The 23,178-nt window shown below is 40.1% G+C and overlaps 1 protein-coding gene across 1 annotated transcript; it reads right to left on the bottom strand.

The window, feature by feature from the left end:
* Positions 1-3,759: 3,759 nt before the first annotated feature.
* On the bottom strand, positions 3,760-23,039 carry ARV1 (ARV1 homolog, fatty acid homeostasis modulator). The gene is made up of 6 exons (XM_003410894.4): positions 22,839-23,039; positions 16,009-16,128; positions 13,453-13,606; positions 9,270-9,494; positions 8,300-8,446; positions 3,760-5,383 (listed from the first exon to the last, which is right to left on the bottom strand). The coding sequence occupies exons 1-5, from the start codon at positions 23,010-23,012 to the stop codon at positions 8,304-8,306; spliced, it is 816 nt and encodes a 271-aa protein (XP_003410942.1). The 5' UTR covers positions 23,013-23,039; the 3' UTR covers positions 3,760-5,383; positions 8,300-8,303.
* Positions 23,040-23,178: the final 139 nt, after the last annotated feature.

Here is a 23,178-nt window from a genome sequence, read left to right as displayed (position 1 = left end):
CTGGCAGAAAACATTAGGTTCAACTCTGCCTCCCTTTAGTCATGTGCCATGTGACAACCCTCCCCCCTACTCAAACTTCTATCACACATACCCTAAATGACGGTCTCATTGCCTAATAATCTATACAGGCTCAGACACCCTTAGAAGTCACTTCCACTGTGCGGAACCCGAAAGAGCGCAACTTAAAGACCTAGGAACAGAAGGTTGCCCCATAGGACAGAAAGCATACTCTAGTTTACAGAGGTGCCTGTTCATATATTTACTTATTTAAATTTGGTTGATATTTGTTCCAGAAACTGTTTAAGGCTGCTTTCTAAAAATCTACCAACTCAGTAAGATTAAATGCAATTAAAAAGAAAAAAAGGAAGTGGGTTTGGAAATCAAGACAAAGGAGGGTAGGACAGAGATGAAGCCAGGAGTAAAATCAGCATAAGAAGTACATGCTGTGAGAAAGACAAGTTAAGTCCTATTTGCTTGCAGGTTCTGACTTGAATTCAAACTAAGGCCCACAGATAAAAGGTAATTGCTCAGCGGAAATGCTGCCTTGGTGTTTCCTTGCCAATGTGTCCAGGCAACGTGATGTCTGGAAAATCTGGAGAATAATTAGAATGGCATTCTTTAAACATTGACAGGGAATCTTAAGAGTTATATCTAATCACTGTCCAACCAGTGCAAGGACTGCCTTCATTTTAACAGCCGTTCTGGTCCTGCTTGAACAACTCCAAGAACAGTTAGCTCACTGTGTTGCAAGGTACCTTAAAGGGAGCTTTTTACATCGCCCTGAAATCTGCCTCCGTGTGCCTCTTTTTTGGGCGGGGGGTGGGGGTGGAAAATAAACATAACAAAAAGTTTGTCATTTTAACCATTTTTAAGTATACTATTTAGTGACATTAATTACACTCACCATGTTGTACAATCATTGCCACCATATCCAAGTTTTCACCACTCCAAACAGAAACTCAGTACCTGTAAGCAGCAACTCCCCCTTCCCCCCTCCCCCAGCCCCTGGTAGCCAACAAGCTTTTGTCTCTATGCATTCGCCTATTTTACCTATTTCATGTAAGTGAGATTATCCAGTATTTGCCCTTTCGTGTCTGACTCATTTCACTCAACATGTTTTTAAGGTTCATTCATATTGTAGCATGTATTAGAATTTTCTTCTCTTTAGGGCTGCATATTATTACATTGTACAGATATATTTTACCCATTCATCTGTTGACCTCCCTGTGGTTTTGATGAAGTTGTAGATAAATCATTTGATTTCACCGTAGAGTCCTGTTCAAATGTGGTAGGATTTATGTGTGTGTTGGGGTGGGGGGACTTATTAGCCAGAGGGATTTTGTGGTAGGCTGAAAAGTACCCTCACCAAGATTAAAAAAAAAAAAAAACCAAAAAAAAACCCTGTTGTTGTGCAGTCGATTCCAACTCACAGTGACTCTATAGGACAGAGTAGAACTGCCCAGAGGTCCCCCTAAGATATAAGGTCCTAATGACTGCAATCTGTAAATGTAGCCTTACTTGGAAAAAGGTTCTTGGCAGATGTAGTAAGTTAAGAATCTTGAGATGGAGAGATTATCCAGGTGGGCCCTAAATGCCATCACAAGCATCCTTATAAGAGAGAGGCAGAGGGAGATTTGACACACACACACACACACACACACACACGAAGAGGTGATATGAAGCCAAAGCAGACAGATCTGACGATGCTGGCCTTGAAAGCTGGAATGGTGCAGCCAGAAGCCAAGGAATGCCGGCAGCCACCAGTAGCTGGCAGAGGCAAGGAATAGATTCTCCCCCAGAGCCTTTAGAGGGAGTGGAGCCCTGCTGACACCTTGATTTCAAGTCAGTGAAACTGACTTTGGACCACTGGCCTCCTGAACTATAGAATAAATTTCTGTTGTTTTAAGCCACCCAGTTTGTGGTAATTTGGTATACCAGCCATAGGAAACTACTGCCTATTTCTAGGCACTTTTATATTATTCCTTCTGCCTTAGGGGACATCCTCATTAGTCAGCAGGCCCTTATCAACATGGAAATAAATTTGCAGATGGACTCTTAAAGTCTACAGGTATTATCTAGCGTTATTATGATTAAATGAATTAATAATTATAAAATTCTTAAAATAGTGCCTTGCACATATAAACATACAATCGTTTGTTAGATGGGACTAAATCGGTAGAGTCCTGGTTGGGATACTGAGGTTCTTGCTTTTGTCATGCTCTCCCTCTGTTGACCCTTCAGGAACCAGATAACATTTTGAGTTCAGTCCTCGGTTAAAAACTTTTCCCCTCAGAATGTGTCCTCACTTTTATAATGAAAGGTCATGATTAGATGTGTTAGATATCAGAAAGGCACAACTTTTAAACAGATCTTCCACTGAGGAGAGAACACAGTAAAATACTTATTTCTTCTACAGCTTCTTCCCTTGGAGACAAAGGATTTATAAAGTCTAGGCATTTGAGTTCTCTATTTAAAATCTCTTATTCTTTATTCCTAACTGTACTTGAAGAACAGTAATTTCTCTCTTCCTCAATGAGAGGGGAGATCCAAGGATCCACCAGACCAGGAGTGGAGAGCCAGGATTTAGTTCCAATTCTGTCGCCTCCTATTTGATTCCGAACAAATCCTTCAGCCATTTAAAGTTTGTTTCTTCACCCAAATGCTTTAAAGTATATCTTTAACTTTTCTGATTGTTGCATTCTCTGTTGTAAATACCTAAAGATACCTTTCTTTGGTTCATATACACACCATGTTTTCTTCCCAACTTGATTCAAAGGGCTTCGAATACTCTGGTAGAAAATGCTTTAAAAAAGGCCTGTTGTTTATTTCCCTTACCTCTCATTAGTCTGTGTTGTGTTTCCATAGATGGAATCCTTTTTCTCATCTGGCTCTTGGCAGTGTTGAAAACTCTTTAGAGTTAGCAGTGGGTCTGTCAAAGTATAGCCACTGTTTGGAGATCGCTAATTGTGATCACCAGGCAGGTTTTCCATGTACTTCTCAACACAGATGGAGACATCTAAACGTAATTTAACTTTTATACTTTCTTGTGGATTTTCATATACTTTTTTGTTAGACCACATCTTAATGGTGGGGGGTGTCTTAGTCATCTAGTTCTGCTATAACATAAATAACACAAGTGGGTGGCTTTAACACAGAAATTTACTCTCTGTCCAGGAGGCTAGCAGTCCAAATTCAGGGCATCGGCTCCAGGGGATGGCTTTCTCTCTATTGGCTCTGCAGGAAGGTCCTTGTCATCAATCTTCCCCTTGTCTGGTAGCTTCTCAGCACAGGGACTCTGGGCCCAAAGGACGTGCTATTCTCCTGGCTCTTGTTTCTTGGTGGTATGAGATCTACATATCTCTCTGATTGCTTCTCTTTTACATCTCAAAAGAGACTGGCTCAAGACACAATCCAATCTTGTAGATTGAGTCCTGTTCCATTACCATAACTGCCACTAATCTCACTTTATCAACATCATAGAGATAGGATTTACAACACATAGGAAAATCACATCAGGTGACAAAATGGTGGACAATCACACAATACTGGGAATCATGGCCTAGCTAAATTGACACACACATTTCTGGTGGACACAATTCAATCCATGGGGCAGGGGGGAGGGTGGTTTGAAAAAATACAGACATTCTAAAGCACCAAGAACCACCTACCACCTTATTAACTTTCCAATGTAACTGAGCAATTCTGCCTAGTCTCAGGAATATTTAAAACTTAAAAAAAAAAAAAAAAATTAAGGCCACTAGAGGACAGTACAAGATTAATTCCCTAGGCTTGGCAGTGGCTAGAATGTTGGGAAGGGAGAGAATTACCTTCTCTCCAGTGTACCTAGCTGACCACCTTGAAAGAAGTCTGCCTTCTCTCTGGAGCCGTACCCTTTTTTCTGTCACTCCAAGGAGTGCTGTGATAAACAATGTGCTGAATGCAGTCTAAAATTACAGATGGGCAAGATGCGTTTCATTTACACCTTGCAGGTTTAAACCAGTCCTTTAACATACATCCACAGTGTTAACTTGCTCTTTGACACCTCACTGATACAGGGAAAGGGGTTTCTAATACTTGTTTTCCATTTTCGTTGTCTGCTTGTGAGCCATGTTCTCTTCTTAACATTTACAGGCTCCCTCTGGTGGTCAAAAATCTCCTCTAGCCTGTGGCTACTGTGTGATATTATCCTAATTTATATTTTGGAGTTTTCTAACTGTCTGTATTGGTTTCACTGTCCTTTGAATAAGTTGTAAATAATGAGGCCTCTTATAATCTGACCTTTACATGACCTTCTAGCATCATTTAAAAAAAAAAAACTACTTCCCATACTCTACACAGCTGTAGGGTGTACCTCCAGTTCTCTGCATATGATAGCATGTTACACACTCTCTGCCCTCTAGGACTTCCCATGTATTGTTCTTCTCCCTAGCAGGGATAGTTGGGCAGCTCCTTCCCTTTCCCAGGCCTCTTGGAAGACTTCCCCTGCTGGGATAGGTGTTCCTACTCTGGATTTCCCTAGTACCCTCTGCTTTTCTCATTATAGCACTTGTCACACTGTCAAATTTCTGGATCCATCACTACTCTGTAAGTTTAAGACAGCCATGTCTTATTCACTACCGAGTCCAGTGTCTAACACACATAGTAAGTGCTCAGTAAATATTTGTTGAATGAATGAAACAGACAGAGTGAAAAGATGTGCCATCTTATCTGTTTTTTAAAAATAACAGCTTTACTGAGAGATAATTTACAACCATAAAATTCATCCCTGTAAAGTGTGTAATTCAGTGGATTTTAGCATCTTATTTAATTTTGGATTAGCTAATTTTAGGGAGTAATTTAGTTATAAGGGAAGATACGGAATAGAAAATTAACAAAAACTCAATTTATTCTGAAAACTTTATTAAAAGTTTCTACTGTTTTAAGAAATTAATATATTATTTCAAATATATAATGCCAATAATGTTACACTTAAATTAAAACCATATAAACACGTCAAAGGAATGAAACACAGATATTTTATTTATATGAATTATGAAATCGGATTCTCCCTCTTTAAATTCAAATGCTTACCTGAGGTGTCTCTAATGAATAAATCTCCACTTGCTGCATACATCAGTTCCTCTAGCAACATTCCTTGTGGCTGTGTGTTTCTACGTAAGTCTGTGTGTATTTGTATGTATGTGGTTCAGCTGATTCTTGAGTGTGGGGATGGGCCGGGAGGTGGGGGGTTTCCACTGCCATAATCATTGCTTTCATTTTTGGGAAATGTTTCCAAATCTTTGCTTCATTTTACTCATTACAAACAAGTAGCTTGGTTTATATTTCATGTCTTGTCTTTTTCAGATGAAGCTGGTCACAGCATAAATCGTAAAGAAGAATAAAACTGTGGATTTAAACAAAGGAAATATTTAGAATGGCAAACATTCTGCTGATAATTAAATCAACAAATACTTATTTGGGGCAAGGCCCTGTCCTACGGGAGACACAGAGTGACCAGGTTGTGGTATCTCCCTGCGCCAAACTTTCAACCAGGTTGGGGAAGTGAGGCATAAACACGTGAAATTTTAATCTAAGGGATTGTTGTTAGTTGCCATCCAGTCAATTCCAACTCATGGCAAGCCCACATGTGCAGAGTAGGACTGCTCCATAGTTTTTAGGGCTGTGACCTTTCAGAAGGAGATCGCGAGGCCTGTCTTCTGAGGCATCTCTGATTGGGTTTGAACCGCCAACCTTCTGGCCAGTAGTCGAGCACTTAACTGTTTCTGCCACCCAGGGACTCCCAAAATATGAGATAGGTAATTATAAAACATGAGATAACAAAGCAGGATAATGCAGTTCGAATGACTATTAAAAACAAATGGCCTTATTCTTATATCTATAAATTCTAATTGATAGTTTGACAAGTAGCAACACTTATCAAAGTATAGGACAAAATATCTGAGCCTGGAACTGTCTCAGCAGTCTTGGACACAGGACTGCTGTAGGTGTTAAACACCGGGCCTTAGTACGGCAATAGGAGTGATCACTACAGCATTCAGTTCTTTGGAAGTCTTCACTCCATGGTGAAGGGAGAGACAGCTGTTTGGGTAGGCTGTGAAAATGGCACTCGAGGCCTGGGAGAATGCATGAGAAGTGTTTGGAAATGATGAGAAGACCCACAACAGAGTCTGCGGAAGAAAATTAGGACCAGATGGTAGAGGGCCACACTGAGGCTTAGAGAAAGTGAAAAGGCGTTGCTTGGGAAGAGACTAGAAACTCCTATATCAACACTGAGAAATGAATGAAAATTTTGGAGTGACCCAGAAGTGGCACTTTACAAAGGCTAATGTGGCACCAGTATGGGTTGAAGGCCAGTTAGGAGGTTATTATAACCTTTTAGGCGACAATGAGGATTGAGCTAGGGTGTGAATGAAAACAAGAATAGGAACATTTCAAGAGGAAAGCTATCAGGAAAGGACTGTTTTGGTGGCTACAGGCCATATGACAATGAGCTGAATTCTAGACCTGCCAATATTTAAGGTAACAGCGGGATGGTCGTGGAATTATCTAAGAGGCAGTGGGAAGGGCACAAGTGAACTGGCAGAGAAGGAGAGGTAGAGACGTTAGATCTGGAAAGAATATGCACAGAGATAGTAGTTTAAGTGATGGCACTGCCAAAGCAGAGTGTGCAGACAGCAAAAGAGACAGCATGCAGGTTGAGAACGGAATCCTTGAGCAGGCACAGGAATTCAGAGAAGAAGGAAGATACGACAGGAGAGAACAGGGGTAGCTTGTTCCAGAAGGAGGGGCCACAGGCCAGCAGCTTCCACCGCAGAGTGCAGAGTATGAGGTCTCTGAAAAAGAACAGGCAACTGGCTTCCCTGGTAAACTTTAGGACACTATGGCAGGTAGTATGTTTTATAAAGAGAAAATGTAGTAAAGAAATAGAGGAAGCAGGCATAGAACAATTGTTCTGGAATAAAGAGCTATGCGTGTATGCAGGCAGAGGGGAAGGGGCCACAGTAGAGAGAGAAGATAAATGAAGACCTGGAAAGGGAGAAGGTTTACTGACCACGAAGGGAAGCTGAGGCAACAGAGTTGAAGGCTGGTGCTTTGAGAGGTAGAGAAGGTTTAGAACAGCCAATTGCAAGGAGTACGTAACAGAATGAGGAATGGGTGACTAAAAGCACTGCCTACAACTTTCCCTGACATGGGTCATGGGCACAGTCTGTTTTCTTCTGCATCTGCCTTTACTCACTGTGTCTTCATCACCTGCAGCCCCAGATTTCCCAACTCAACCTGCAAGAGTCTACTCTAAGATCGTAATTCATAACACAGAGGCTGTACAGACTACGATCTGGTCTAGTTGTGACTGGAAGGAGGAAAATACTTACACGCTAGAAAACAGCCTCTGAAAGGAGGTTGAGCACAACTTCTGAGGTAGAAGGAGGAGAGAGAGGAAAGAACGCATGAGGATCAAAGAGGTTCTGATGTGGAGAAGGAAGCTAAAGGAATTTGCAATAGCCTAGGTTCTCAGTAAAATGGAAGACAAGCTGAGAGAAGTGAGAGTGGCCCTATGATGGAGGAGCCTGGTAAGATTTTCAGAACTACTGCATCAAGGACATGTGATGGGAAATTAACTGGAAGTGAATACAAAGACGAGGAACCACACTGATGTTCAGTTGAGCTTACATTCATTGACAGAGAAGGCTTGCTCAAGAAACACCTGCAAAGCTTCGTGGAGAAAACAGATGGCGAGGCTCATCAAATGGCCATAACAAGGTATGTATGGTACAAGGGCACTGTAGTTGATGGTTTCAAAGAACTAATGGAGAATAACTGAAACAGCTGCCTGTAGGTTCTGGGTTTGGTTAAAAAAGAGGCAAGTAAGATGAGAAGTAGATGTCAGAGGTCAAGGGACTAGAGGTAGAAAAGATGTCAAAATGCGGAGATTGTCAAAGTGAGGGAACAGAATGTTTGAAAAAGGTAGGAGATAGTTGTTAGAGGGAGGGATTTAAGAGTCTGAGATCTTAGTAGGAGTGAGTTGGAGTTGAGGTGTTAAGAGAAATTGTGAAGGTAGGACTTCGGGAGTGACAAAAACATGGCTATTGATGTCACTGAGGGTGATGAGAAGAACTAGAGTGAAGGAGCCTCAGAGCCACATACTAAAGTCCTTGAGGAAGATGGAGATGGATCAGAGGCAACTGGATGCTAGAGGGTGGGGTATGTAAATGCACCGATTTATTTTACAAGTACATTTATCTAATTTGAGAAGGATACTTTAGTTTGAATGTATGAACACTACTGATGGTTTTAGTACCTCTTCAAAAGTCTTGAGATTTATAGATGGCACAATCACTTCCAATGTCCCACTCCATCCTCTGGAAGAAGTAGACCATGGTGCTTTCCAACAGTAATCCACTCAAGATGGCCAACAAAGACAGTTTCCGATTGATGTTCAGGGTCACTGGAAAAGAAAAGCCAATTAGTAAGTTGTTAAGAGTTTAATCAAATGATACTGGCATGTAAAATATGTGGTAGTATGGCTGTTTTGTAAAGGGGGTATGATTTAGAAAATCTGTATTTGTTTTTATTAATCTACACTGTTACCGTCTCCCGTTTTCCATCTGCAAACATTTTGAGAGCCAAAGTATCTGCTTGTAACAAAATCACTGAGCTTCTCCTCAAATTAAGCAGCAGATTCCTATGAATATTCAACAAGAAAATATAGACTGATTAAAAGACAGTAACAAAAAAATGATACTCCTACTGTCACAGTCTGCAAAATGGTAAGGATTATGATAAAAAGTATCAGGTAATCAGCTCATTTAAAACAGTGCTTCTCAAAATGTATGGGAAAAATTGAGACATACACAGCAACTTATCCCTTTCCTGGTATAGTAGTAACTGTATTGGATTGGGAAGAGAGTCCTGGCATTCTAGCCTGGCTTGACATCTGCCCAGCCATGTTACTCTGGACAAGTCATTTAACCCTCATGGCCCCAAGAGCTCATTCATAAAATGCAAGTAATAATGGCTGCTCTACTAACCTCACACAACAGAGTGCATATGAAAGCACTGTGAAAACTATAAGGTACTACATGGTTAAATTTAACAAATACCATGTCCCTGATCTGTATAAAGCACTATACAGATGTTAGGTATAGTTATTATCCTATGAAGAATTCTACTGTCCAACTGGCTTTATAAAAACTTTCATCTAGAAACAATGCTTTAAGCTTTTATATGGGTTGAAAGGTGAGAAGGCAGAATAAAAAACATAAACATACCTCTAATTGCCTGAAAATTTGACGTAAGGACAAACACTTTAATCAGTTTGAGGCACAGAGGTGTGTAGTCATGTTCCCAAATGACAGCTGGAATCAGCAGGAGTTTTCCATAGCTAGATAACAATAATGCTTTCAGCAGTAAAATGAAGTTGAGCTTTTTTTTCACTGTCATGGGTCGTTCGACCCACAGAAAAGTAAAAATGCCAATAAAAAAGGCCGTTTGTTCTAAGGAGGAAATGGAAAATAAAAACATGAACGTCCCCATCCAAACTATATTCCCTTAAAAGCAAATAAACTACAAATTTCAAAATGTAACTTATCAGCTGGCTTCATAAAAAATGCTTTATCAAGATCAAATTTTTTCTTCTTAAAAAAATGAACCCCTGGCTTTTGTGTCAAATCCTGCTGGTATGATTTCAGAAACATATTCCAACAATTCTTTCATGAAGTATTTCATCATTCACTGAAGAAAAAATAACTTCATTAGAGTTGTAAGCAGCAAGTTTTCCACGTTCCTACTAGGAAGCAAGATTCTGTTTAAACATCTTCAGTGTAAGAGATCTCCACAGAAAAAATAAACCAGGAGAATGCAAGTTTTAAGTCTAAGAATAACATATGAAGACATTTTTCTTCGTGTACTCACCCATTATTTATTGAGTGCCCACTATGTACAAGATTTTGAATACTGTTAATAAAATCAAATGAAAAGATTTCCTTTATTAATTTAACAACTATTTTTGAGTGTAATTCCTTATACTTCCAGAGAGTATTAATAGAACAGAGCCTGAAGTAGAAGCAGCAGTAGTTCCACTGGTGTTCTACTGGCCAGAATACAGCACAATCTGGTCTGTTCCTATTAACTAGGAATTTGACAGTTCTTTTAACTGCGCTATTATTTTACTAGGTTTGTGAGTCCTCTGATTACCCAGCTGTATTCATTTTGAGTGGTCTGTCCCTAATTCTATCTTGTTATTTATAATTTTGGTTTCTGCAAAATCAGGTTTTTCAGGAACACATACATTATAGAAGAAACAGCTCTAGTCTCCTTAAAATGTCTTAGAGCATCCTAAGCGCTAAAGAGGTCCCAAATATAGGTGCCTAGGACCAACAGAAATAATTTAGGATGGTTAGTTTGCATGGAATTTGCCTTACTCTTCAGGGAGACACACCATCTCCCCTCAAAACAACTGAAAGACTGTCAATTGCAAGGATTTGCTTAAATGGGAAGATCTCAAAGGTTGGGTTTTGGATTAAATCTTAAAATTATAAGAGGTTTTAGTTCTTGGATTAGGTGATGTTTTGGGTTATGTCATGGATAGTTTTAATATTACTATGCTTTAAAAGATGTCAATGTTAATATATTCTTTCGTATGTTTGGAATATTATTCAAAAAGATATTAAAGAAACATTTACATTAAGTGTTTTTAAATTATGGCAGCTGAATCCAAATTATCTCTAAAATTGCCAATAAAACAGACATCATGGTCATTATCACAAGCTTAGCAATTAAATCATGACTGATTTTTTACTGTAAGCTCCAAGAGAGCATAGATTATATGTATTTTTCATGGATATGGCTTTAGTGCTAAAGTGCGCCAAAGTATTTAATAGTTATTTCTTAAGTGGATGAATAATACATCATTGACTCTAACTGGTGGCGACATGCCTCAGATTAGCTAATGCACACGCTCGTGTATGCATCTATGCATCCACTCATTCGACTTATTCAACAAATGTTTACTGGGCACCTAAGTGCTCAGCTAACCAAAAGGTTGGCAATTCAAACCTACCAGCAGCTCCATGGGAGAAAAGACCTGGTGATCTGCTCCCGTAAAGATTATAGCCTGGGAAACCTCTGGGGCAGTTCTACTCTGTCCTACAGGGTCACTAGGAGTCAGAAATGACTCGGTAGCACACAAGAACTACTACTACTACATGGCAGACACTTTCCTGGTGTGTGAACTACATCAGTGACCAAAGCAAAGACCACTGCCTCCATTCAGCTTATGTGTTAGTCGGAGAAGGCAGACCATAAAAAATAGATAACATCTTCTATGATAAGTTAGATGACAAGAACCATAAGAAAAATAAGTAGAACAGGAATGGGAGATCAGAAGTATCAGAGGGGAAGTGGTAGGTTACAATTTTAAATGGAGTCCATCAGGATAGGCTTCATTTAAGCAAAGACTTGAGGGATATGAGGCAGTCAAACATGTAGCTGTCAAGGGATGACTGTTCCAGACATAGGGAACAGCCAGTGCAAAGGCCTTAGGCCTTAAGGTAGAAGCTTGCCCAGCGTGTTTGAAGATAAGCAAGTAAACTAGAGGCTGGGTCAGAGGAGAGATGGGAGATGGTGGAAACAGATAAGCGATGCACTGGGAAGGGCACATCATGGAGGATCCTCTAGGCCACCGTAAAGACTTCAGCTTTGGTTCTGAGTGAAGTGAGGAGTTACTGTTTTATCCAAGGGGAGTCACATATCTGACTAGTTTTACAAGGGCTGCTCTATGCTGCAAATAGACTGCTGGGGAACCAAGCTAGAAACAAGAAGGCTACTGTAGTTATCTAGGTGAGAGATGATGGTAGCTTGTACCAGGGCAGTAGCATGGAGAGGATATAAGTAGAAGAAATATTTTCAAAGTGGAGCCAATAGTACTTACTGTTGATCTGACTATGGGGTGTCCAAGAAAGAGGCATCAAGGAAGACTACAAGGTGTTTCAGTTTGAGCAACAAAAAGAATGGCGTTACCTGTAACTGAGATGGGGAGGGCTGTGGGTGGAACAGATTTGGAGTGGGGAGGGTAAGGGAAGAGGCAGAGGAAGGGAGATCAGCAGCTTGGTTTTGGATATGGGGATTTATTATCCAAGTGAGGATGCTGAGAAGGCAGATGGATATAGAGTCTGGAGTTCAGGGCAAAGGTCTGGATTACAGATGTATATCTGAGTTCTCAACATATAGATGAATTTTAAAACCACAGGACTGGATGAGATGGGTAAGCAAGTGAGGGTAGATAGAGGAGAAAAGCGAACATGCTGCCCAGAAATATGACACTGGAGTGGGTTAGAGACTTTGTACCACTAAAATGCTTCAGTATAATCAAAGAATTAAGACGAAGAGAAGCATGGAAACCAGCAGGTAAGAGAACAGTCACAGAAGTTATGTAATCCAACACAATTTTTACCCTAGGAAAATAATGATCCAAACTCAAATTCTGAAGAAAAGCAATTCCTGAACTTAAGACATTTGGGGGAGTAGCTAATTTTCCTGTATGCAGTCAGAAAGTAACACCTTTTCCCTATTACATACACTGCACTTAGTAACTGGCTAATGCCTGGCAGTTATTGGTCTGTTTTAATAAAGATAATTTAATAAAGATGAGTCCTAGATAATTTTCAAATTGGATAATCAGAGCTTAATTATTAAAAATTTTATCAACATTATGTCGCAAAATATTTTATGCAACTTTCTAATCTGATAAATATGAGGGGCCCTGGTGGTGCAGTGGTTAAGAGCTCAGCAACTAACCAAAAGGTTGGCAGTTCAAATACACCGGCTGCTCCTTGGAAACCTTATGGGGAAGTTCTCCTCTGTCCTATAGAGTTACTACGAGTCGGAATCAACTCAGTGGCATTGGTTTTTTTTTTTTTTTGGGGGGTGCCACAAATGGTTGATTGCTCAGCTGCTAACTAAAAGGTTGGAGGTTTGAATCCACGCAGAGGCGCCTCAAACTCTGGTGGCGTGCTACGGCTGCTAACCAAAAGATTGGCAGTTCGAATTCGCCAGGTGCTCATTCGAAACTCTATGGGTCAGTTCTACTCTGTTCTATAGGGTCACTATGAGTCGGAATTGACTCGACGGCAGTGGGTTTTGGGTAGAGGCGCCTCAAAAGAAAGGCCTAGCGATCTACTTCCAAAAGGGTACAGCCACTGAAAACCCTACATGCAGTTCCACTCTGACACACATGGGGTCACCATGAGTCAGATACAACTCAACAGCAATGGTTTTGATTCCCCACCCCCGCATCATGTATCAAATAGAAAAGTAAGAAAGCAGGTTAGTGGTGGAGCTGAAAATTTAGTCTCAAGTCCTATATTCACTAACTCCTCTTAACAATTATTAAGAGGTTTTAATCAGAATAGTAAATCTAGTTAAATAAGAACAGAAAGCATGGCTTCTTCTTACCTAAAGAAGCAATAGCAAACATTCTATAGAAATCCCACTCCTTAGCATATCTAATCAAGTCATCAGGGTCAGTGCTCTGGTTTGAATCTTGAAGCTGCCACCATCTCAGGTATGCTTCACAGAGCAAACAAAATATGCAGAGTTTTCCGTGGATCTGATAAGCAAAAAGACGTCGCCATTCGATTAGGTAGAGAAACATTTAGCTGTGTTCCCTGTAAACATTAAGTAGAACTAAGTATTTGTGGCTTTGAGAAACGTCCCACCTTGTAGATTTTCAAACTCAGGACTGCAAAATTAAGTGCCTAACTGCATTCACTCTGTGAATCAGTGGTTCACACTCGGCAATGCCCACCAGAAATCACTCTGGAGAATTTTCAAAACACAGATGTTTGGGCCCCAGCCAAATTCAGGTCCTAGTTTAAAACCTTTGAGACTAAGACCTAAACGTGTGTGTTTTGGGACAGTTTCTGAGGGACTCTAATGTGCGCCCTAATTAAGGAACTACTGCTTTAAATAATTGTTCCTTTGTCATTTATATTTTCAACATCTGTCCTATACACAGAATTTATGTGACTCATGTATAGGCGGAAGCAGCAGTAAGAATAGATTTAATCTGAAAATCCCACAATACTTCATAAGAAACTATTAGTCTGACCATAAATTAAAAAAAAAAAAAGCCTCTGGGCTGGATGAGTATAAATCCTTATATGGGTAGTCTCCAACTTATGAAGGGGTTCCGTTCTAATAACTCTGTTCTAAGTCAGTTCTTATACTGTATTTTCACACAAATAACTAAAGCCTTCTATGTTTGTAAAAAAAATTAGCATACGCAGTTATGAAAATACCTCCCAGGGGGAAGGCATGGCCAGCAAATAAGCACAGAAGGCACGGGTTGTTTGCACAAAAATAGGGCATGTCTTTTTTTTTTTTAAGTTTTCATGATTATTGCCTTTTATTACTAGTATCTTTATAAATCCGATCTTTGTCGGCATCAGTGTCATAACAACGAAGCCAGGGTCATAAAACCGTGCACAGTTCAACTGCTGTATGTCGTTAACAGCTGAACACTGCCCAACTTTCTATCCATTAAAACTCCCTACGCTGACACCGCCTTCATCAGAAAACTGGCCACAGCCTGCTATATGGCACTGTTTTGATCAGTAAATCATAACACTGAACATTTGCGAGTAAACATCTGAGAATGAAAACATCAGCAAATTACATGCTGCAACACTGTATGTAGTACTTATTACTAACAATAAGATGTACCAAAAAAAACCACTGTTGTAAGAGCTGATTGTATTAACCTGAATATGTCGTAAATTGGAGATAACCTGTATTGAAAAAGAGCAATTAAAAGGTGGCAAATAACTTTGGAAGTTATAAAGAGTCTGAAATTTTGCCTAAATTAGAAAATACTAGGAAAAAAGGATCAGCTTTTTGCCTATGTACTTCTCCTGGGGATTGAACTTTCTACCAGTATAAAGTGGGAAACAGAACCGTGTGTGCAAAGCTGATATGGCCCAGAGTCAGTCTAAGGCTTCTGAGGCTCCCCTGGTTGGCACACTGGTTCTTGTGGCTACACACTGGAACGGCCTAGGAAGTTTTAAAAAATACTGATGCTTGGTTTGATGGGGATTAATCCCATTCCCAAAGTTTCTAACTGGCTCTGGGTGAGACACTGGTTTAGGAGTTTTGAAAGGCCTCAAGGTGATTCTAAGGCGTAGCAACACTTGAGAATCTATGCTCTAATAATATAAAAACTGCCCCAGTTATTTAATGCAGAAGGAGGGGGAGACAAATAAGTTGCACTGCTATCGTCCACGTTAGTCCAAATTTAGGGGTGGCAGAGTTAGCAAATAAAAATACAGGGCACTCGGTTGAATTTCAGATAAAAAAACAGATGATTTTTTTAGTATAAATATGCTCCATGCAGTATTTGGGATAAACTGGTACTAAAAACTTATTCGTTGTTTATCTAATTTTCAAATCTAAATAAGTGTTCTCTATTTTATTTGTCAATCCTACCTAAACTATTCGAGTTCAAACTTCAACACGCTAAACGTATATCTTGAAAAATCCAGCTTAATAAATTAGAGCTTTTCCGATTAAGTTCAATGCTGTTATTGACTTCATACCTCCCTTAACAGCAGCGTATAAAATGCAATAAATTAATTTTAAATTATTTGTCATTAAATACTTGTTTACTTCTTTTAGGTATAATTCTTCCTTTACCTGGATACGTTTAATTTTATTCTATTTAAACTAATTAGTGTTTCTTTCAAAAGGTACCCCAGTAAAAGACAACATAGATTATAGTTTGTCAGTTTCTTGCCGACCACCATATTCTTAAATATTCACTAAACATCGTGCACCTTTTTCAATCAACACCTGCTATTTCTAGAAACTTCTGGATATGGTGAGGTAAAAGATCCACTCCCAAGTTAGAACTTTTCTTAAAAATAATATTCTTTAATTCTGTTCAAAATTATTATCCTTTTAAAATAGAAAAAGCATCATCAAGTAAAATTAAAAAATAGAAAAATTACAACTTACATTTATTTTAGTATTGAAAAGAATATGCCTGTAGGCCTGGGCTTTGCATAAAATGGCATTAATTAAGATGATAACAGGATCATACTCGATATATTTGTCTACAGGTTTCTGGCAGGATTTCTGAAATAATGCAAGATAATATTAGAACAAGCAAATTCATACATTTTGAAACCTTTAAGGATTTTAAAACGGCAAAGTCTATTCTAGCTTTTTATAGCAATAAGGTTATATCAGCATTTATTTAAATAAACCTCCATTCAGATACTACACATTCATCTATGTAAGAAGTGGTTTCAGAAATCACTACATATAATCTTCTAAGCTAGAGACATTAGCATTTTAATCTCATATTGGAGAAACTAATGAAAAATTTCATTTAAAAGCTAATTTTAGGCAAGGACGTTTCATAGAAGATTCTACTTTCGATTTGTAGGGATTGTTGAAAATAAATTTATAACGCACTTTCATCAATGAATTGTTGTCTGCTGACTAGATGGCACCTAACTTTGTGGTTCTTAAACCATGGAGATAAGTATACAGAAATGCTACCCTGTACTCAGAGCTTCCAAGAATGAGCTACAGGTGTGCAAGGACTGTGATACAGTGCCAATGATCCTCGGGTGGCAAATACTGGGGGTTTGGTTTTCTCTCCAATAACATCGAGACTGTGGAGACACTGGAGAATGCTGGCTTGGGTGTAAGGAACTAGGTTGTGCAGCCTGGTTCTAGGTTATCAAAGTAAGAGCCCCTGTGGCTCTCAGCAATTCCTGGAAGAGTCTCCAGTTCAGAGCACAGTTCTGTAGACATAGGTGATTTCAAACTCGACACCATTAGAACATATAAAATGCCCTATACAAGAACAAAGGAGCCCTGGTGGTGCAGTTAAGAGCTCAGCTGCTGACCAAAAAGGTGGCAGTTCAAACCCATCCAACGGCTTTGGGGGAGAAAGACCTGGAGTTCTGCTTCCATAAAGATTACAGCCAAGACAACCCCACGGGGCACTTCTACTCTGTCACATGGGGTCACTATGAGTTGAAACCAACTGGACAGGTACCCAACAGCAACAACATACCAGAACAAGCTCATTAGAAATGTGACATTTGAAACAATGTCAGTTACATCAAGGCTACAACTTCACAGCACAAAACTTAGTGGCTACAATTCAAACACAAAGCATTTTCAAACTCTGAGAGGATAAAATACCACTAGAAGTGACAGGTGTGCAAAAAAAAAAAAAACCAATAGGATGGCCTTTTAATTACATCAAAGTGCTGGAAGAAGTGAAGTACATCGAAGAATATTAATCCTGTACGTCAAATGTAATGAAAAATTGGATTTGCTCTCAATTTAAAGAGTTTCTGCGCTTGGTATATGTCATTACAACACATAGGTACGTTTTCCCAGTCATCAATCGAACCAACTACTTCAAATTTAAATCTACCTAATAAAATGGAGGCATGAAGAGTTAGTATTTTGAAGGTCTTTACCAGAGCAAACGGTAAGCCAGCATCTAAACAGAAGCCACAGGCTCTGAAATTCTATATTCATGGCAAAGAACAGTTTTACAGAGCCCCTTGTTCTACTCAAACAAACAGAGGACACTTACTCTCTTTACACATGGAATATTGAAAGACCTGAGATGCTACTTCATTTTTGAACAAAACCACAGATTAAGAAGTCAAAGATCCTCTTTATGTCCTTTAAAAGTTCTCTAAAACCCATATTCAGACAGTATCACAAGTCTGAGACTGAGGGTTGAGACAATTTTCAGTAGGAGGTAGGCTGAAACTAGCACCTGGAGACAAAGTAGCTCAGTCATTCCTTTTACACTCATTTCCTTGACAAATGCTTTTGGAGTGGCTAGTACATTCACAGCAATAACTCTCTTAGCTATTTCTGTGGGCCAGGCACTTCCCAAATGCTATATATTAACCTTGAGACTTATGTCTCTATCCTCAAGGACCGTATAGTCCTTGAGACGACAGGGGAAGACAGATAAATAAACATGCCACTATGATACTGTCTGATAAGTGGGATAATCACAGTGTAACATGAGACCAAACAGAAAAGGCAGCTTCTGGTGCCCTGTGATATGCTGTTGCTTTTCCCACCTTCCCGTCTGAGCATGCTGAGTATCTTATAAACATGAAAAAGTCATTGAAGTCTGCTGGTTCCCTCCCCATCAGCTTAGACCTAATTTTTCCTTGTTCTGCCTCTATTATTTGCTCTTCCCTTAAGTGTTTCTTCATGTGCTTCTCTCAACTCTCCTCCCTTTACCTTGAATGTAAGGAAGGAAACGATAAGAAAATAAAAACCAAATAAATGCAACAAAACACCTTGTTGGGAGACATCTACATTTAGTAAATGTGTTCTCTCATATTAGCAAAATTATTCCATCCCATGTTGTTTGCCAACAAAAGACATGTATAGTAAAAGGGAAAGCCTTTCTTCCAAAAAATCCCTGCAGCACAGGGACCACGCACATCCCTGGGAACGCAGACACCTGGCTGCTTCCACCACCTCAATCTTAATATCAGTATGTCTTGCTTTTTCCTGATATGCTCTCCAATTTCGTAGTGAAATATACCTCTTTCAGAGAATAAACTGGCCAATTCAATTTTTTTTCATGAATATTCTTGCTGCTTCTTCCTTGTCATCATCTATCTCTAGGACCATAACTTTCCCCACTTATTCTCAAATCTGTTTAGTTTTAGCTCCACAATAAGTAAACCCGTATCTTAAAAGTGGATCCCCCTAGACTTTAAGCTCCTCGAGGGAAGGGCTGTGTCGTAATCACCTTTGCATCCAACACCCCACAGGTGGGAACTTAATAATGTAGTTGTTGTTAGGTGCCATCGAGTTGATTTCGACTCACAGTAACCCCATGTGACAGAGTAGAACTACTCCATGTGACAGAGTAGAACTGCCCCACAGAGTTTCCTAGGTAATAAATAGAGGTAGATCATGTTGAGTATATTGCTGACTCCAAGGCTGGCAGAGGAAAGATCAAAGTATGTATGAGTTACCTGCTGTAATCACTTAGAAACTTTGAATATTATTTCACAACAGATAGCCTGATGCCTAAAAACTTTTTTACTTTTTAATCTCAGGACTTCAAGAGCCTTTAAAATTATTTACTTTGTTGTTTAATTTTCAGTTGTATCAACTAGATTTTTCTTGAGTAATGCTATTAAGGCAGAGTTTACTATAGTAAGTTAGAATTAACATGATAAAAATGATACCACGTTTTATCTCACTAGGAAAACTACTGAGTACAATACGGATCCATGATATACTGTGCCGCCATTCATTATTCCAAATTTAACTCTAAAATCTGTCTCCTTGGAGAGAGAGTGCAATGTTAGGGAAAACGGGGAGAAAGGTGGCTGTTGACCTAAACAGCTATCTAATAATAATGTTGTCTTTGCATAAATTATAGAGTAAGGAAGAAAGCATGGAATGATTAGGAAAGGGTTTTTCCTGTTGTGAGCTTAATGCCAATATTTAAAAAAAAAAAAAAGACTGTTACATTATAAAAGATTACCAAAATGAATAGATACATATACTAGCTTTTCTCTGGACAACAGACTGTATTCACAGTTACGTGGTTGCCATCTTCCAGATGGACGATTTAAGGGGAGTGGCCCAAAAGTCATTAAGTTTAGACCACATGTAAATTACTATTCTCTCCCTTGTACCAGGATGGCCAAGAATATGCTAATCTAAAGACCTGGAAATAGGTCATTCATTCAGCAAATGCTTATTGAGTATCTACCATGTGTCAGGCACTATTCCGGGTGGTCCAGCTACATTAATGAATAAAAATTAATGAATAAAATTTCTGTCCTCATGTAACTTATATTCCAGTGGGAGGAGATAAGCAATGAAAAATAAAAATGTCAAATATATAAATTAGAAGATGATAGGTACTATAGAGAAAGAGCAGGGAAGGGTATAAAGTGTACCAGACTTGGCAGAGGATCACAATTTTTAACTGGTGTTCAGACTAGGCCTCTCTGAAAAGATGATGTTTTGGAAAAAAAAAAAACAAACTTGAAAGAGGTGAGGGAATTAGTCATGCACATATTTGAGAGAAGAGCATTCTGGCAGAGGGAAGAGTTGAGTGCAAAGGCCGTGTGGAGGGGCTTACCTGGTTTGAGAAATATTAAGGTCAAAGGTACTACAGTGCAATGAGGTAGGGTGTGAGTAATAAGAGACTATATAGGGCCTTATAAGTCATTACGGAGCCCTGGTGACACAGCCGTTAAGAGCTCAGCTTCTAACCAAAAAGACTGGCAATTCGACTCCACCAGCCACTCCTTGGAAACTCTATGGGGGCTGTTATACTCTGTCCTATAAGGTTGCTATGAGTTGGAAGAGACTCGATGGCATAGAGACTCTATAAGACAGAGTAGAACTGCCCCACAGGCTTTCCAAGGAGCGATTGGTGAATTTGAACTGCTGACCTTTTGGTTAGCAGCTGTTCTCTTAACCACTGTGCCACCAGGGCTCCTATAAGCCATTACAAGGATTTGGGTTTTAATCCTGAGTGAGACGGAAAATCATCGGAATGTTTTGAGTAAAGGAATGGCATGGTTTAACTTCTATTTCAAAAGGATCATTCTGGCTACTATGTGGAAAAGAGTCAGAAGAGGTGCAAAGGTAAAGAAGGGAGACTAGTAGGAGTTATTACAACAATCCACGTGAGAAGGGGTTTGCTGATCAAATGAATACGGGCTGTGAGAGAAAGAGAGGGATCAAGAGTGCCTCCAAGGGTTTTGGGCTTTAGGAACTAAAATGGGAGCTGCCACTATTACAGGAAAGTCTGAGATGCTATTGAAATCCAAGTGGTGAAGTCAATAGGTAGCTGGATATTCGAGTATGGAATTCAGGGGAGCGATTCAGGCTGAAGATATAAATTTGGGAACTGTCAAACTTTAGATGCTACTTAAAGCCATGAGACAGGCTGAGCTCTCTACAACAGAGCATGTAGATACAAAGAGGTCCAAGGACTGGGCCTTAGGGTACTCCACTGTTAAGCTGCAAGGAAGGCTAGGTAAAAACACAATGAAGATTGAGAGGAAACAGCCAGTGAAGTAAGAACTAAAAGCATGGTTTCCTGGCAGTAAATAGTGCTCCAGGTGGAGGAAGTAATGAAGTCAAATGTTACTGATAGTTAAGTAAGATGAAGGCCAAGAACTGACCACTGGATTTAGCAAAGTGCAAGTCAGCAGTGATCTTAACAAGAAGATTCTAATGAAATGATGGGTGGGAAGAGAAGCCTGACTGAAGTAAGTTTAAGAGAAAATATAGGAAGTACAAACAACTTTTAGAGGAGTTTTGCTGTCAAAGGGAGGAGAAAACAGCAGAAGCTAAAGGGGGAAGCAGAGTCGAGTTTTTTTTCTTTAATGGGAGAAATAATAGTACATACGCTGGTGGGAATGGTCCAGAAGAGTACTGATACACGGATGCCCTTGAGTAAATGGAAGAGAATGGGGATCTAGTGCACAGGTAGAGGGACTGGCCTTAGATAGGTATGTAACAGTTCGTCCATAGTAACAGGAGGAAAGACAAAGTCTGTGAATAACAATGTTAGTATGGGGTACATGTGATTGGGGAGCTTATGCAAGTTCTCTTCTGTGTTCACAATCAAGCAGGGGAGAATATATTAGAAACTTGGGGAGAGAGAAGGTATGTTACAACTTTCCACAAGAGTGGGAGTGTGAATGGACGAGGGAAAATATGACTGCCAGTCAGCATTAAGGATCTACTTGAGGCTAGTGGTCAGTAATGTTAAGCCACACAGGTGCAGGGACAGGCCAGACAATGTATTAGACCCAACCAGGGTTGAAATTTTGCCAAGTGAGGGAAACCACTGAGAAAGGAACAGGAAACTGCAGATGTGTGCACCAGAGTGCTTACAATGGTTAACAATGGATTATACAGATTCACACTCACATTTTGCCTACTCCCTTGTATTTTACTACAGATATTTTTTAAGGAGAATTATTACTAAAACATCATCAGGAGATCAGAAATGGAACAAAACTTTATTGTACACAGGTTCTTTGCTAATGTCCCCAAAAGAACCTCCAATTCTGTGGGCTGTTAAAACAAGATCATCCTCTCTAAACAGATTATGAACACTTGGAAAGCAGAATTTTTACTTCTTCATTTTTGATTTTTGCATCACCAACGTCTAGTAGGGCTTTGTACACAATAACCAAAAAAAAAAAAAAAAACAAACCCGTTGCCCTTGAGTCGATTCCGACTCATAGCGACCCTATAGGACAGAGCAGAACTGCCCCAGAGAGTTTCCAAGAAGTGCCTGGTGGATTCCAACTGCTGACCCTTTGGTTAGCAGCCGTAGCTCTTAACCACTAGGCCACCAGGGTTAGACAATAACTGCAACCGGAGAAAACTGAAAAAAAAAAAGTATTCCAGGAAAATTCAACATGCGTTGTGGAGAATAAAGATGGGTAATATTTGTGTGGCAAAGAAAAACTAGCTAAGAACGAAATAGCTTTGGCATGAACCCAAATGTCACGCCAATTCGATCTTTACAAGTCTCCGCCCGCAGGTCCCCTCGCCTGGGAGATCTCAGCGGCTAGTCACGCCGCTTCGTGAGAACGGCGATGAGGACAGCGAGTTCGCTATCACTACAGGAACTCCTGCGAAGGCTCCACGGACCCCGGGCAGGAGTGTCAAGCAACTAACTGAAGACCGCTTATTTCCGTCGTCCTAAAAAGCCGATACAGATCCCATTACCTCTCAAGCTACCCAAGTCCCGCCGCGCCATACTCTTCCCAAGGACACCCCAGACAACTCACGCAGATGGTTATCTTCAGCACACCGTGGTTATAGTCTCGGTATAGCTCCTTCGCTTCTTCGTTGCATTCGATGCACCTGTACTGGCAGGAGGCCGAGGCGGCAGTAGGAGTCGCTGCCGCCCCCTCGACGCTCCCTTTCGCGGGCCGCGGCCCGCTCCGCCCGCCGGTTCCCATTTGCCTCAACTGCGCCGGGGACTTCCAGCTCAGCGGCGGGGGAAACGTAGGAACGCGCGAGCGGAAGGCCTGTGACGCGCGTTGCTTGCTGGGACTCGTAGTCCTAGTACGCAAAGGGGGCCAAAGGCTGGCAGAGCTGAGCCTACAATTCCCAGAAGGCAACGTC

Source organism: Loxodonta africana, chromosome 25 (genome assembly GCF_030014295.1).
Source record: "Loxodonta africana isolate mLoxAfr1 chromosome 25, mLoxAfr1.hap2, whole genome shotgun sequence".
NCBI classification, from domain to species: domain Eukaryota; kingdom Metazoa; phylum Chordata; class Mammalia; order Proboscidea; family Elephantidae; genus Loxodonta; species Loxodonta africana.
This window is presented reverse-complemented; position numbering and strand designations above follow the sequence as displayed.